The 16,817-nt window shown below is 41.4% G+C and overlaps 1 protein-coding gene across 1 annotated transcript in view; it reads left to right on the top strand.

Moving 5' to 3' along the window:
• The window catches only part of LOC128864847 (neural cell adhesion molecule 1), a 154,868-nt gene that overhangs the window by 101,206 nt on the left and 36,845 nt on the right, over nucleotides 1–16,817 (top strand). Inside the window, exons 5-6 of the mRNA XM_054104606.1 lie at nucleotides 7,785–8,062; nucleotides 14,190–14,798. Coding sequence (XP_053960581.1) covers nucleotides 7,785–8,062; nucleotides 14,190–14,798 — 887 coding nt within the window. The remainder of the gene's footprint in view (nucleotides 1–7,784; nucleotides 8,063–14,189; nucleotides 14,799–16,817) is intronic.

Raw genomic sequence — 16,817 nt, 5'->3', positions numbered from 1 at the left:
AAATAAATTTTAGCATACCAATAACCTCGCTCAAATGGCTGCCCCGTATGGTTTGCGGTAGCCCATCCATTTTCAATGGTTTTTGTTATTTTTATTTATTGGTTGGCTCGACCGCATTAGTTACATTTATTTCAAGTCTTAGTCTTAAGAAAGAAATACTAAAAGTTCTAAGAAGCGTTTCGATTTTTATTGTGCATTACCTAATTTCTTAGGTGTTATCTTAGATCCCAAACTCAGCTGGAGATCCAACATAGAGTACAAGGTAAAGAAGGCGAATATAGCACTTTACACGTGTAAGAGTATGTTGGGTAATGTTGGGTCTCCAACCAAAACTATCCTATTGGTCCTACACAGCCATTGTAACATATGCGGCACAAGTCTGGTGGCCCACAGTAAAAAAGAACAAACAAAGAACATCATGTATCTTAACTACAGGAGCGCTTAGCACCAGTCCTACTGAAGCTCTCAATGTACTAACACATCCATTCCCATTAGACTTACACATAAAAACAATCGCTATTTGCAGCGCGGTGAGACTCAGAGACATAGGAAGCAAGACAACAAGATCCTCCTACAGGGACCCTTACTGCTCAAAAACAGATCAGACTACACAGTCCCCGACCTTAAATTCAAGAAAGACTCCACGGTACGTTTTTCACCGACAACTGAATGGAGCAAAGGGAAGGTCATTGGAAGAAACGATATGGAAATCTAGGTACACTGACGGTTCTAAGATGAATTGTGATGTGGAAGCTGGCTTCCTTTCGGAGCCGCTCAATCTATTTCAGTCAATTCGACTTCCTGAGTATGATAGGGTGTTCCAGGCAGAACTATTACCGATCAGAGAAGCATGTAAATCACTAAAACTCTACAAGGCAGTTGGTGCAAGAGTAGCTAGCTTTTCAGACAATCAAGCAACTATCAAAGCCTTAGATTCCAATTCCATCTCATCCAAACTAGTCTTACAGTGTAGATAGGAACTATAATTCCTTAAGCATTGGCTTGAAATTACATTGATATGGGTTTCCGGTCATAGAAACATACGAGGTAATGAGTTAGCAGATGAGCTAGCAAGAAAAGGTTCGACACGAGACATAGCAGAGGCGGTGGCAGTCGCCACCCTACTAAACACAATAAAAGCATCCATTGCGTCACACTATCTTTGGAAGCAGTTAACTACATGCATTACAAAAACAAAAACACATGGCCGGCATACAAAATCCTTAGGACGCATTACCTGTTAGGATGCGCTCGACCAAACATTTCACGCATCACTACAACCCTTACAGGTCATTGGAAGGTAGGGGTCAAGCAGTCATACTCAGACTTCCTTTCAATCCCATCAGCAGAAGTTGGCAAGCGGAAGGGGTGAAGTAAAGTCTTTTCCACTATTTGTGTGAATGTCCAGGGCTAGCTAAGGCACGACTTCGCTCTTTCGTAAGCCGTTTTTACAGCAAATTAATGAGATCTCAAACAGCGAGATAAAGAATTTCCTGCTATACTTGGATCTCACAAAATGGATCTGACTTCCAAAAAAAGACATCATCACACGAGAACCGTGGTAATAAAATGGTGCCGGTAGCTAATTGGGATTATTTCAGTAGAAATATATTACTTAACCACTTCAACAACAACAACCTAATTTCTTACTTTTAAATTTCTGCTAGTCTTTATCTCATGCCGTATTTTACTCTTCCCATCTAAGTATCAGCCTGCCACTGAATTTAATTCGAAACTACTTTGCTGACGAAATTTACTAAGTTGGAACACTTTCTGTTTTATGCGCAGCACTACAACAATACTCGCATTAGAGCTACTCAAACTTCGATTCACTATTCATTGGAAAACTTTTGTATGAACCATTTCCATTTGCAACTCATTTGCCATGGCAATTAGTATTATAATCACTTAAAGAACAATACTCTAAGACTTGAAACTAATTTTCTGCCAACAATCATTTATCCCAGCCTCCCACCCCCTTACAGAGTGCTTTGAGTCGAGCGCTTTCAGCTTAACAATGCAACTGAGAAGCGAAAATTTGAATGACTTCGGCAACAACATATCTATGGAGCACTTTGAAAGACGAGTGGGTGGGAGGGGCTGAAAGCGAATGTTATTGTAAGGCATTACAATAAATGAATGTAATCAAAAATTACAGTATTTTAATTGGTTCGCTATTGTAAATGCGGCATGAGCATAAGAGTGAGGAAGTAAGAGGCGGCGAATAGGTAAGCAAGGGAAAACATGTCAAAAGTCACAACATTTGCAATACGACAAAATTTCTAGTCAACGATTTGTTCACAACTTATTTCACTATTTTTTCAGTAGTTTTTTTTTTTTGTGTTTTACGAAAAAAGTTGCGAGCAGTTCGGGTGAAGAAAGCATTTTGCTATATTACAAAAAAACCTTTCAAAAACAATACCAATAATTGTAGTAGCTGGCAGAAGGCGAGTGAAAGCGCTGGCAACCCTTCAATTTAAATAGAAACAAAACAATAAACAAAAAATATCTCGTAAAAGGAAATATGAACTGCAAAACAAGCTGCAAAATGCAGTCCAACGGATAAGTGGGGTCCTGTCCTGCCACTGGCATGACGCTGCTGTTGGCACGACGTCGTTGCATGCACACCAACAACAAGAACAAACAAAAATACGTAGCACAATAAAAGCGCCGCAGCCACAATGGTGATAACTAACGCAGAGATACTTAGTACCAGCGCAGGCACAAAAACTACAACAGTTACAATAACAAAAACAAAAACTGCAACAAGCTGTATTATTCCATAAAATGAAATAAAATTAACCCAAAGCCGCTTTTATAGTTTTATTGTTTCACTCGCCTTGGTCGCCTGCAGTTATCGAAAAAAGCGTTCGAGGAAAAGTATTTGGCTAACAAAAAAAAAAATCTGTACATGATAGGGTGTTGCGCTAGATGGTGTAACATAGCTTGCTGAGGAAACGTCTGCACGTCGGGCAGTCTGCCAAATTGTGCACTCAATCGAAGCTTGTCAAAGGAAATGGCCAAACAAGGCGTAGAACAGGAAAAATGGGGAAACAAAGCTGAAAGCAGGCAATATTAATAAAAAAGTAATCATCAACATAAGGTGATCGGATTGTTTATTGGCAGGACGAACTCGAAAATTCTTTTTAACATTTGTTATCACGATCGGTCCCAAGACGGTCACCTCCTTTAAATCTCAGAATTTTGTACACTTAACTTTTTGTAACTTTTTATAATTTTTTATTATTATTTTTTATTATTATTTTTTATTATTAATTTATATAAAATTCCATTTAATAGGTAGAATCACTGGCTCATTTTCGAAAAATCATAAGCATATTACATATATATCTCTTCTTCTTCCTGATTGGCGCTATAAAAACTTACGCGATTTTGGCTGAGTTTAAGTGCGCCAGTCGTTTCTTTCTCGTCCTGACCGGCGCCAGTTGGACACTGGCCGAGTGAAGCTAAGTCCGTCCCCACCAGATCTTTGCAACGTAGATGATGCACTCCTCTTCCTCTGCTACCACCAGCTACCACATCGAATACTTTCAGAGCAGGAACGTTTGTATCCATTCGGACGACATGTCCCAGCGGGATCTTTTTTTCGCTCCACAATGTCTATGTCGTCGTAAAGCTCATACAGCTCATTGTTGCATTGCCTACGATACTCGCCCTCGCCAACGTGCAAAAGATCTAAAAATCTTCTGCAGAACCTTCCTCTGAAACACCCCAAGGAACACCTCATAGGATATTGACATCTTCCACGCTTCTGTGTCATACGTGAGGAGGGGCATGCTGCCGGATTAGTCCAACATAGCACTTGTTGGCAAGAGAGATTCTCCAGCGGATTTCAATACTGACATTGTTATCGGTGTTAATGTTCGTTTCAAGATAACCGATGAAGAGATCTACAGCATTCGGTACACATTACGTGAGTACCAGCCGAAATTGGTCTTACCCCACGTTGCTCAAAAACACAGCGTATCAAAGCAATGCGTGAATTAGTGCTTCAAAACGCTAATAGCATTTACGGTACCAATTGGTAGTGTGGAATGGACTTACTATCTGCCTTAGTGGGGTTCGATGCCTATTTAAACCTCTGTCATACTTTGAATTAGGCACTTGGTTGCAATGGAGAGTTAAAAAGGCTCTATCAACATCTTGATGTTAACACTATACTCCACGAGGGCCCGTCTTCACAAAGAATGCGGAGCGAACTCTGAGTGCTTCTGTTTCCCCTGGCATCAGACTTAAGTCTCCGGTCATTCTTCGTAGTCCAAACTAATTGCTACCAGTTGGGCTTTCACAGAGCTCTGAACTGGTTGGCAAGCTAAAATTACTCCATATATATATATTGTATGTAATTGCCACTTAAACCGTTTTTGGATGTTTGACCGAGATTCTCTTCCTACTTGTGGTGTGTGTCTTGATGTTTTTCCGCAAATAAAGTTACTAAGTCGACTCGAAACGGCAGATGGTTTTTTATGAGGAGCTTTTCCGTAGCAGAAATACACTCAGAGGTTTACCAACTGCCAAGGGGCGATCGAGTGGGGACCGTTATTAGAAAACACGTTTTCTATTAATTGGTGTTTCAAAGCCGCAATTTCAAACCTGCGCACCTCCGAATAATAGTCTCGTACCAACCCATTCAGCTACGGCTGCATACCCCACAAAAAGCACACAATCCTAACTAACATAACTACGAATGAATCAACTGAAAGGGCAAAATATTTTCGCCGTGGAAACACTTCACGCGCATACTTACCTAAAATTTTGACATTCCGATTAGTGGAGACTACAACTCTATCTTAATACTGTCCATTGCTTCAACTTATCCCTACACTCGAAAGATGCCTAATGTCTGAAAAGAAACATTCGCAGAGTACAAGCACCCAGTCCTCCCTTGACGACCCACAAATATCGTGAGTGTACTCGGATTAATATACTTAAATTGGTTCTTTAAACTCTCAGACAGATGTAGTGTCTTCCAAGCTGAGATCTACGCTATAGACAAAACAGCAAACAACGATAAGTCTAATGGACTTACCGCCGGCAAACCTTACCATTTTTGTTGATAGTTAAGCAGCGACCAGGGTACTGGTCTCAGCGCGCATTAATGCAAGATGTTTTAAAGAATACAGAAGGTCGCTTTCGCTTATCCAACAGCACAAAACCTCACTTTGTTCGGTCCCCGCACACTCTGGAGTGGAGGGAAATTCAAGAGCGTATGAGTGTGCAAGGAAAGGTTCTGAGCTTGACCTTGAGCGATAGGATATAAGCATTTCCCTAAACGAACTCCACACTATGATTGATTAGAGTGAAATCGGGGAAACCAATAGAAGGTGGTCTCTAACTGCAGGGTCTCCAAAGTGCTCTGGCCAAAACTGAATCTTAAAAGGACACAATTTGTGCTTGGGTTCAACAGATCCAAGCTTCCAACTACCAGCGTCCTCACTGGTGTTATAACAGATAACTGCACTATTGACAACCTAGCCATTCGAGTTGGTAGATCTCACAATGACTTCTGCAGGAGTTGGTGAGATGAAAAAAAATTTACTCGATATAACACCACCTCTGTGAATGTTCCGCGCCAAATATCTTGACGATTATAACTCTGAAGACTTGGGAAATTTGCAAAATGTCTCACTGGAGGGATTAGTTGCTTTCTCAAAAAGATGTGGTTGATGCAACTTAGTTGGGGGATGGAAAATCAAATGCTATTATCACAATGGGCCTTCAAGCCAGCGAGTGCCTTGTCTTAGACAAGCAACCTATCTGATCTAACCTAACCTGGTAAAAATATAGCATCTGCATTTTTATTTTCCAAAGAGAAATCGAAAAGCGCGCACCCTAGAGTCAAACGCTGGCCTACTACTCTTACTGCTGCTCCCTCTTGTTAGACAAGTTTACGGTATTGTTTCTGTGTAGTGCCTATATTTTGTCATTCATTCGAGTTGTTGTTGCTATATTTGTAATGCATTGCTTTTGCATTTGAGCAACAACTCTTCCTCTTGGCAAACCGTTCGTGAACAATTTTTTTTTTTTCATTTTGTGCTTTTTGTGATTTTTTCTTTTGCTTTTGTTCGTACTAAAGCTGCTACTATGTATTGTGTGCGCCTGGTTTGTTTGTATTGTTTTTGTGAATTTGCGGTTGTCACAAGTACTTGTCATTTTGTTGTTGTTGATTTGCACTTATATTTGTTTTTGTTGCTGTTGTTATTGTTACGTCCACAGTTGCTTGGAATTTATAAGTGCGCATAATTAAAAGGAGAAAATGCTCAAGTTTCATTTGTGTACATTTCCGCTTCCGCTTTGATTACTTTTCCATTTACCGTTACGGTTGCACAACGGTAACGGTGCCCGTTTTTTCGCTTTCGCCACCACTATTCAAATCATCGTCCCCGATTCAAGCGCATTTTGTCCTGTTGTTTAATGTAGTTGGCCTTTGGCTTTGTTTAAAGGGGGAAGTGTTTGTGTGATTGTATATATTTGTGAGAGTCCAGTAGCCACTCTGCTATTCACGTGCATTTGCCTAGTCAGCGAGAGCGGAAAAGTAGATTCGCAATCACAGTGAGTCAGTTTGCAAGTTACGCTGCTGCATTTCTGGGTTTCCGAACGTAGGAACTTAGAGGGTGCTAAAATTGCTGATGAGGTAGCTAGGAAGGGGTCGACTGAATCGGTTTCAGAGGCATCCATCCGGTCAGTCAAGGGGATGCGACTGTTGTTAAAGGGAATTGCCCAAATTATTTCTCAGGAAAGCACAGATCAGATGGAGCACCATTTCTTCGTGAAGATGAAGCTCCATTTCGAAAATCCTATGTCCTCAGTACAATAGACATAGGATGCAGATAATACTGCGAACTCCACGCCATTCAATTTCCACTCGTAGCTGTGTTTACCGGTCATTGGACGATCGGCACTCACACAGAAAAGCTGGGTTTACCATTTAACCCCCATTATGAAGCTGCGAGGACCATTCACTATTCTTGTATAATAAAAACATAAAAAAATATTAAATGCAAAAAAAATTCTTCAAAACCTGATAATTCAGTGATATTGCGCTCGATACCAAAGCGCCAAAATTCGCTATCGTCGCCAAGCGCTCAACTCATCTGACCTGAACTCAACGGAACTGCACTAACTTCTGCACTTTAGTAAAAAGCGAATGCTAAAAAATTTAAATCTATTTTCCTTTGTGCGAATTCACAACTACACTACTCAATAGCCGGTCAGTGCCAACTACATATGTAGATTCTATGCATTCACAAACTAACAGTACGCGCAGTGAGAAGAGCTGTGCTCTGGGGGGAGACTGCCGCGCTATCACAATCGCCGTCAACATTAATTTCCATATTCTCTTTGAGAGCAGCTTTTAAAGAAAATATGTTAGCAAACAGCAATTTGTAGTCACAACAACAATCAAATTAAATTAAAATAAACATTTTCTTCCATACATACATATAAACACATTTTCGCGCACTCCTCCGCCCTGCCGCTCGTTCGAACTTTTTTGCACTACGCAACGCCAACCGCAAACATGTAGGACCAGCATTTGGTTTGAATGTATATGCGAGCAACAACAACAATAATATTAACAATAACAGCAACAGCAATGGCATCAATAGCAGCAGCAGCAGCAGCAGGAACAGCAACAGTAACAGCAACAAAAACTTGAGCAAACCCACCACAGTGACTGTTGGTCACGTAACGCCTTGTGCCAGTGTGGGCGGTGTTGGTGGTGGTGGTGTTGGCAAAACCAACAATAACAACAACAACAACAGTCCCAGCAGTAGTGGCATCAACAATATTTACACTAGCAACAGCAACAACAACAACAATAGCGTCACTAATAGCGTCATTGGCAGCAGTGGCGACCACATCGCAAAACGCGCTGCTGCTACAAAATTAGCTACAACAGCGAACGCAGGTGAAAAAGCAAAACCAGCAACAAAAATGCAAACAAGACGTACCGCTGGCCCGTCAAGCATGTCAACAACGCTCATGTCACTGACAGCTGCGACGAATGTTCGCGAAACCACAAAACCGCCAACAGTTTCAGGTAAATTTAATTTGCACCCCAGCAGGAAGGCGGCAGCAAGAGCGGCGGCGTTTGTGGTGCTACACAGGGTAGCACGCGACACCTAGAAGTTGCACTCGTTGCACATAACTGTATTGTACCAAATTTGGTTAGCTAACGGCGTCTGTGCAGCTATTTTATTTTATTTTATTTTTTTTCATTTCTAGTTGCTGCCGCTGCGCCTGCCGACACCTCGACTGTAATGTAGCTGAGCACCTGCAGCACTCCGGCGTTTGTCTAATGCACTCCGCACTCGGCTTTTGCAATTGCACACCAACTTTTGCACAAGTTTCTCAAGCTCTTCTTCTTCTTCTACTTCTGCTATACACTTAGACTTTCTGCTTGCCCTTTATTTTGCCACAAAATGTATATATTTATGTATGTCTGTTTGTAAATATTTATTCTTCTGCTTACGCTTATATGTATGTATGTTTATCTTTAGCTCGGCTGTTTAGTACTCCTACATTTCAAGAGATTTTTAGGAAGCCTATAATAAATTCAAAACGGCGAATTCTATGTGACTGATAAATGTTATGGGGGCCTAAGTATTGGAGGGAGGATCCCACAGGGATACCGATGTTTTTTGTTATTTTGCTGTCAATATAATGCGCAGATTTCCCAATTTCCAAAATTTATTCTTCTGAAGGTGGAATTAACTTTCGAAAAATCGAAGAATAATTATTTTCTTCAAATGAGTCGACCTATTTGACTGAAATGCTTGAATTGTTTGGTTGTTCAATAAGTTTCGCGGTGCGATTAGAAAAACACAATTTTATGGCTTGAAATACACTTTATTATACAGTATAGTCCGCCTGAACATCGAAACACTTGCCACAACGAAATTCCAATTTAAGAATTCCAACCCTGAAGTGAAAATCTGGAGGGACTGCAAAATACTCTCCCACAGCTGTTATGACCTCATAATTTGAAGAAAAACGCTTTCCACGCATGCATTTTTTTAGGTCTGGAAAGAGATGGAAGTCACTTGGGAACAAATTCGGTGAATGCACTGGATGCTCTAACAATTTGAACTTTAATTCATGAATTTTAGCCATTGTCAAAATGCTATTGTAACTTTGGCAAACTGCGTGTTTTTTCACAAGTTTTTCCTTCAGCTGGTCTAAAAGTATTATTGTAACCTTTACAGAATTTATTGTTTTACTAATTTGCAAGTAACTCACAAAGAAAATTCCTTTCGCATCCTAAAAAACTAATGCTTACATTTTCTTGACCGATTTCTGGGAACGAGCTCATTTCGGAGCCGAAAAACCAGCTTCACGCCACTCTTTAGTCTATCATTTTGCCTTAGGCTCATCGTGATAGACCCAAGTTTCATCCATAGTAATGGTTCCATGCACAAATTCCACTTTATCCTTCCGAAAATGTGCAAAATGTTGCTGAGAAAGTCGCATTCGAAGGAGTCTTTGTTCCATTGTTAGCGAATGTGGCACCCATTATGCACACAGCTTTCTGAAACCCAATACTTCAGTCAATGCCCAATGAGATGCCTAAGGCTTCTACTAAATCTCTTTCAGTCACTCGACTGTAAATCTCAAACGATCTCTGGTGTTTTCGCTGTTTTTTGACCTCCGTTACGTAAGTCGTCTTCAAGGCTTGTACGACCTCGTTCAAATTCAGCAACCCATATTTCTACTACACCAATTGATGGCAATAAGTCTTTATACACTTTTAACATTCGTTCATAAATTTGATTTGCTTTTGAACAAACCTTCCAAAAATAAAAATTTAGTCATCGCTCAATACTTTATTTTTTTCCAATTGTAGAAAATACTGTGACAAGCAACGCCCTTTCTTTTCGAACTGCAAAACTTATTGAACAACCTGGTACATTCAGGAAAAAATTAAAAAAAAAATTAAATTTAATATCATAACTTCCACGAAAATATTTATTTTTTTTTGTGTTATCAATTTACAATCTTGGTATGTACAGTCACTAAAATTCTTTGATTTGTCTGTCTACCTTACAATTAGACTTTACACGAATTTTCAACTTTTTTATGGGGGAAAAGTTTTGAAAGTCGAGATAGTTAATTGAGGCTTCCTAAATTCAATGGCGTCCTCGGTTTTTTCAGAGTGGCTTCAGTTTCCGAGCTAACGGTACTTTGAAATGGACCTTGAGCCACTTAATACTCATTTAGAAACAGCCCTAATGATTCTACCTCCATGATTTTCTGAAATAACTGAGGTCATTTAGCAAAACAGCCTTAAAACTGAGCGAGTTAGCCACAAAAATACTGAATATTTAAGTAAATTAACTAAAAACAAATAACAAAAAAAATAAAATTCTTAAAAAACAATAGTTTTAATTCAAAAAAGATACAAAAAAAATAAATTGGCATTTTTATCTATACATTAAGTACATACGAGGTGTGTTCAAAAAGTATCGCAAATTTTGTGTTTTTCAAAAATTATTTATGTACTCATTAATATGTAAGTAATCCCCCTTTAAAGTAATCCCAATCTTCCAATCTTCGAAGCACTTAAAAAAATCATTCTTCTTCTCATCTTATTCAGCTCCTCCTTCGATGCCGTCTTTATCTCATCAAGCGTAGCGTAGCGTCGTCCTATCATGGGCCTCTTCAGTTTCGGGAAAAAGAAAAGGTCACAGTGATCCAGATCTAGGGAATACGGTGGCTGTGGCATCATTAATGTGTTGTTTTTGACCAAAAAGTCCGCACAAGCAACGATGTGTGAGCAGGGGCGTTATCGTGATGAAAGAGCCAATTTTTGTTCTTCCACAAATCCGGGCCTTTCTGGCGGATTGTTTTGCGCAAATTGCACATAACTTGCAGGTAATATTCCTTATTGACCGTTTTACCTTGTGGCAAGAACTCATGATGCACAACGCCCCTGCAATCGAAGAAAACGGTAAGCAAAACTTTTACGTTCGACCAAACTGGGCGCGCTTTTTTCGGTCTTGGTTCGTGCGGCAGCTTTCATTGAGATGATTCAGTTTTGGTTTTCACGTCATAACCATAAACCCACGATTCGTCACCAGTTATGACCCTCTGGAGAAAATTTGAGTCGTCGCGGACAGAGAGCAACATCTCATTAGCAATGTTCATGCGGTGCTGCTTTTGGTCGAAATTGAGCAGTTTTGGTACGAATTTTGCAGCGACCCCCAAATCATCCTCATCAATCCTCATCCCCAAATCATTGAAAAAAATCGAATGGCACGAGCCAATCGATATGTCTAGGTCCTCAGCAACTTCTCTAACGGTGATTCAACGATTGGTCAATACCATTTTTTCACCTCAATTTTTTCGTCTGTTGTTGAAGTGCTCGGGCGTCCGGCACGCCGGCACTCTTTTCGTCGTTCATATCTTCTCGGTCTTCTGAAAACATTTTGTACCACCGATAAACGTTGCTTTGGTTAAAAGTAGCTTTTCCGTATGACACAGTCAACATTCGGAATACAGACGTGCACTTAATTGCGTTTTTCACACAAAATTTGATACAGGTTCCTTGATCCATCTCTTTGAATAGGGAAAAATCGCAGACGAACCGAAACATGTGCAAGCAAAGCAGCTGTCAAAACGTTTAAAATAGCCGAACTCGTCGGCATGAGTGAGAGACATGAGTATTCAATTCAATATTCGCAATACTTTTTAAACACACCTCGTAATAATAATAAATAATAACTCTCAAACTAGCTCTCTAAAAACTGGCTTCGAAAGCCTAACTACCAGGCACACCGCCACTCCTTGAGGTGGCGAGCAATAGCTGTCTGATGTGTAATAACACTAAGAACCTCTAGCGGACAAAATCTTAAACCATCCTTTATGCCGCCCGTTCCGCTCTATTTACACTACAGGCGGACTACCTAATGAAATTGAGCGCTCTTTCGAAGTTCCATAGTACAAATTCCTTTTGCGGGCTCAGCAAAGTCCACACAAAGGAAGTTAAGAAATACTGGGAGAACAGGTACTTCATATGCCACTGGATGTAGAGTCCAGGGCAAAAGCGGACTAAACAGTCTAGTCCCTCTAGAATAGCATCAAATAGGATCTTAAACCTTGATAGAGAGGACTCCTGAGCTCTCACTGCACTATACGGAGCATTGTTTGGTATTCGTTATCATTTCCGGAAACTAGAGTTAGTACATAAATAGAAACAAGCGTCGGTAGTCTTTGCGAGCTGGTCGTTGAGACAGCAGATCAAGTCCTCTGCGAATATGCAGCTCTCGTAAGGCGAAGGCGGTGTACAAGCCTTGTTGTTGCAACTCTAAAGCCTTGGGTGATATTGAAAAAAAAACTTGACGAGCCACTCGTATTATTCAGAAGCCACCAATTAAAATCTTGGGGTCAAGCATATTAGACCATATTAGAGATAGCATTGCATTATGGTGCGATGATATTTTGTTTACCAAAGTGAGCCACCTAACTAAAGCTGCATAAGGTAAGTTCGCTCTTATGGTGGCGGCATACATTTAAATCAGAAGTTTGTTTTCGAAGACACGAATGTGGTTTGACACTTTTTATTTTTTTTTTTTTTTGGGTGTGGGAGGTAAGGTTCAAAATGCCTTCGTACTTACAGCGACCATTGTGAACTGCGACGAGTTGTGTGACCACTAAAACAATCCCTCCTCTCCTTCAGGGGAGACACCCTTCCCGGGACTACCTTCCACAATACTTCGGTAGAATCCAGAACGGCATCCATAAAGGACCAATTCTATTCAACCTCGCTCATACTATAGGCTTGTCTTCTTATGTCTCTATATGTGCGGTTTTGCTTTGTTACACTGCATCGAGGTCTAGCATTTTTCTCCGTAATACGCCCTTTTAACCGCATTCCAGTTATTCTCACGTTGAAGCATCTTGCCGATCACGTTGATCGGCGCGATGTCGCCAATCTGCTTCCTCGGAGCATCTCATTCCGTGAGCCTTCTGTCACAACTAAAAAAAGTATGTTTGGCGTCATCGCTCTGCCCCTCGCAGTATATGCTCGTGGGGTCACTTATCTTGCCCGCTTCCCCGAAGTTTCTTTGAACCCATTTTCCCTTTTGTAAGAATCAACACCGCTGCATGGTTTGGCATCTCCGTTCCGCGGCGTGTTTTTTCCTAGTATCCCACGCATTCCCGCTATGGAGCCGATAGGTATCTCCCCACTGATCACAAAAACTGCTGCGCCTGAGACAGTGCGGGAGGCTGAAGCAACTCTGAGTTCTGCTGTTCGTTGCACAGCCTCCAATGCTTTGCGCTTGGTTTTACAGTTTAACGCATCTCCCCATATTTCGCTGCTTTACGGTCTATAATTACCAATGGTACTTTAGTCTTAGTTGTGCTTACTTTTAAGACGAGTATAGAGGACGTGAAACCTATCGCTTTCGAATGCAGTACTTTTTACTTCTTTAAACAAATCCCCGAAGAAATTCCTAAGCGAAATATTTGAGCCGGGTGAAGTGCCAGGTTATTCCACCTTGCCCATCATGAAGTGTCTGGCCAAGTACAGGATTTCAGTTCTAGTTTCTTTTATTCCGCTCTGCGACTTCTATATGTTTCCTAAAATAAACAAGACTTGGGGCCGGTTAAGCTGTGAAAGAGAAATGCGTACGTGTCTTGAAGTAACTAACAGCAGACGTCTTTCCGGCACCGTGTCGGAGATAGTTTCGCAATCGGTTTATAGGTAGAAGCCATATATATTGAAAGGAAAACAGAATGTTTTACAGTATCATTACCGTTATTTAATACGTGCATCTGGTATGTTTGATTTCTTATGAATTTTTGAATTTAAAATTACACCGAAGCTGAAAATTTTAAATACGAACACTTTTATGTAAATCAGTGGTGTACATTTTTACAGGGGAAGTGTTTTCAGCTCCCATTTACGTCCTTCTTATTTTTAGCATTTTCACATTCTCACATTTATTAAATATTTGCACTACCTTTATATATCACGTAATACTCCATTTAACTCACTTTAAATTTGCACAAACCGCATCCATTGCCAATTTTCTTACTACTCTTTGTCTTTCACGCATTGGCCTTTACTCACTCGCCTCCCAACCGCCATTCACTTCAAAATATAATTAACTTTACTTCTGTTCTTCTCTTTTATTTCGTCTCCTTTCGCCGCACACTCATCTCAGGGTCTTCTGGCCTGCACTACCCATCGACCGAGAATAATTACGCCACCAAATCGAACAGCATCTGCAGCAGTCTAGCCAGTGCACAGGATACGTTGTGGCGTGTGAAAATGGCTGCCGCACAACAACACTCCTCGGTAGCGGCAGCTGCAGCGGCGGCGGCGGCAGCCGCTCAAATCTACATCGAACAACCGACCGGTTCGGTGACGTATGGCACTTGTCTAGATCCGCTGACGCAATGCGTCGTTGACTATGTCGGATATCCGGTGCCACCGCCACCGCACATAACGCAAATATCCGCCTCGGCGTCAACGATGGCAACTTCTACGGCTGGCAATTGTGGCAGTCCACATGATTTTTCAAACACCAGCCAAGGATCTTGTGCGCCAGCCAACAGCGGTTTGAGCGTTGTCAGCCAAGCCGCCATTGGAGAAAGTAGTCAGCGGCAAGAGTACGCGGATGAGCTGCAACAGTTGCAAGAGCAACATCAGCATCAGCAGCAGCAACAACAACAACAGCAACAACAGCTGCAATCACCGCCACAGCCGCCACAACGTTTTGGCACACTGAAAAAATCGCGACAGCAACAGCAACGAATGGAGCAGCAGCTAGGTAAGTTGGGATAGACGAGTACAGAGAGGCGGGTGTGTGTGTGTGTGTGCTGGAGACAGTACATTACGGCCGCACAGCTGTGGCAAAGTGAGACAAGGCGCACAGAGGAAGTAGCAAATTACAAAAAAGATTAATGCGAAGCCAACCGGCTGAGGAACTCCGAAGTAGTGGGAAGCGGTTAGTGTATGGGAGGTTGCAAATGCGTCCAAATGTATGTACAAATGGGTGTCTTGAGGTTGCTGAGGAAATGGGTGCTGAAGTTCAAGTTTACTATTTTTGCTGATTTCTGAAATTTTTAATTGAAATCTTGGGTGTGTGCGGTTAATTTGAGGCAGAAATCTCGGTGCCACAAGAAATATTGGCTGACTAGCAAAATGGGAAATATGGGCAACAAAGAGGAGGGCACAAGTACAAATTTGAGTTGTATTAAATGGTGCGGGCTCGAAGCTTAATTTAAGAACGAAAAGGAATTTTTAAGTTACATTAAGAATTGTATTTTATGACTTGGGTTAGCTTAGAGATTCAACATAAACGTAGCAAGTAAAAGAAGGTGTTGACATCAGAACCCCTGATGGATGCAATTTTATGGAGGCTGTGATACTCCAAACGATTAGTATCCCTAGCCGCAATGTGCATTAGAAATGCCTTCAACCGTTTAAGATGAGGCGACGTAATTGAAACCTTAAGAACAAAATTCAAGATCCAATAGCCATCGCAGCTATCTGGCTATGAGAGTCAACCACAACGAAGCAAGACCTATAATGACGAACGGGTGTCCATAGGAATTTGTCGAAAGCTTCTGTCACCTCAGCTGCACCATCACGACAGACGACGGAGAAGATAAAGATGTTAACTACAGGTCGAACAACATCCGCAACGACGCGTTGTGGATCGCGTGGATCGGTCAAAGATCGCGAACTAGAAGATGCCGAAATCACAAGGGATGGCGCAAAAACAAAAGCCCAGAATCGTATACGATGGAAGAGTCCTGATGAAGCCAAAAGAAAGTTCAATCAGGCTACATCAGGTCAGGAAGCACAGGTCGCGGTCGGCAAAAAATCACTTTTCGAAGGTCAATGTTGCGCGAGCTAGCGGATCCCGACATCACATGGGCCGACATAAAAGCACCAACCCAGAACCGTGTACGATGGAAGTGTCTTGTCGAAACCCTACGCGTCTGAGCGAAGAGAACAAGGATATGAAAAAAACAGTTACCAAAGTGAGTGACATGTTAAGTAAGCTCATGTCAAATTTTATAGATCCAACTCAGAGCAAGCGAAAACTTTTAAAGGGCCCGACGAACTCGGTTCTTCTAACCAGATGTGAAATATGGGCAGATTTGCCAAGCGTGAAATTCCGGCGAAAAATTTCACAATCGGGGCAACGTACCTGCGCTCTCAGAGTAGCTTCTTCTTACAGAAAGTTGATATCAGATGCAACGGTTTTAATTATAAGCGCAACCACCACTATAGATCTTTTAACACAAAAGCGCAAACGGAGAAGAGAGGCAAAAATCACACGAGCTCCAGGACCATTTTTTTCCCGACATTAAAATTCAATCGTTCAAACTTTGGCAAACAAAATAGAACTCTGAACCGCATGGTAGATGGACAGCGAGACTAATACCCGATTTAACAAAGTGGGTGAAAGGAAGTAGGGTGAAGTTCACTATTACCTCGCGCAGTTTTTGTTCGGACAAGGGCCTACATACGATGTTTTGTGACAAATCCGAACAGAAAACTGTCAAACTTTCTACTAAAACTTAGAAGGAAAGTCATTCGGTTGCTGGTCGGTATCGTTACAGGGCACAACACATGGGCAGCATATGACCACAATTGGAATCATTGAGGACCCGGAGTGCCTGTCATTCTTGGAGAAGGCGAATAGCAGTGAGCACTTTCTCTGTGAGTGTCCTGCCTTTGCTAGAGCACGGCTACGAGTTTTGGGTTCCGATGTCATGAGAATGAGTAATATTCGTTCTCTAAAACTGGAGGATATTTACAGATTTGCCAAAGCATC

This window comes from Anastrepha ludens, chromosome 5 (assembly GCF_028408465.1).
Source record: "Anastrepha ludens isolate Willacy chromosome 5, idAnaLude1.1, whole genome shotgun sequence".
In the NCBI taxonomy this organism is placed as follows: domain Eukaryota; kingdom Metazoa; phylum Arthropoda; class Insecta; order Diptera; family Tephritidae; genus Anastrepha; species Anastrepha ludens.
This window is presented reverse-complemented; position numbering and strand designations above follow the sequence as displayed.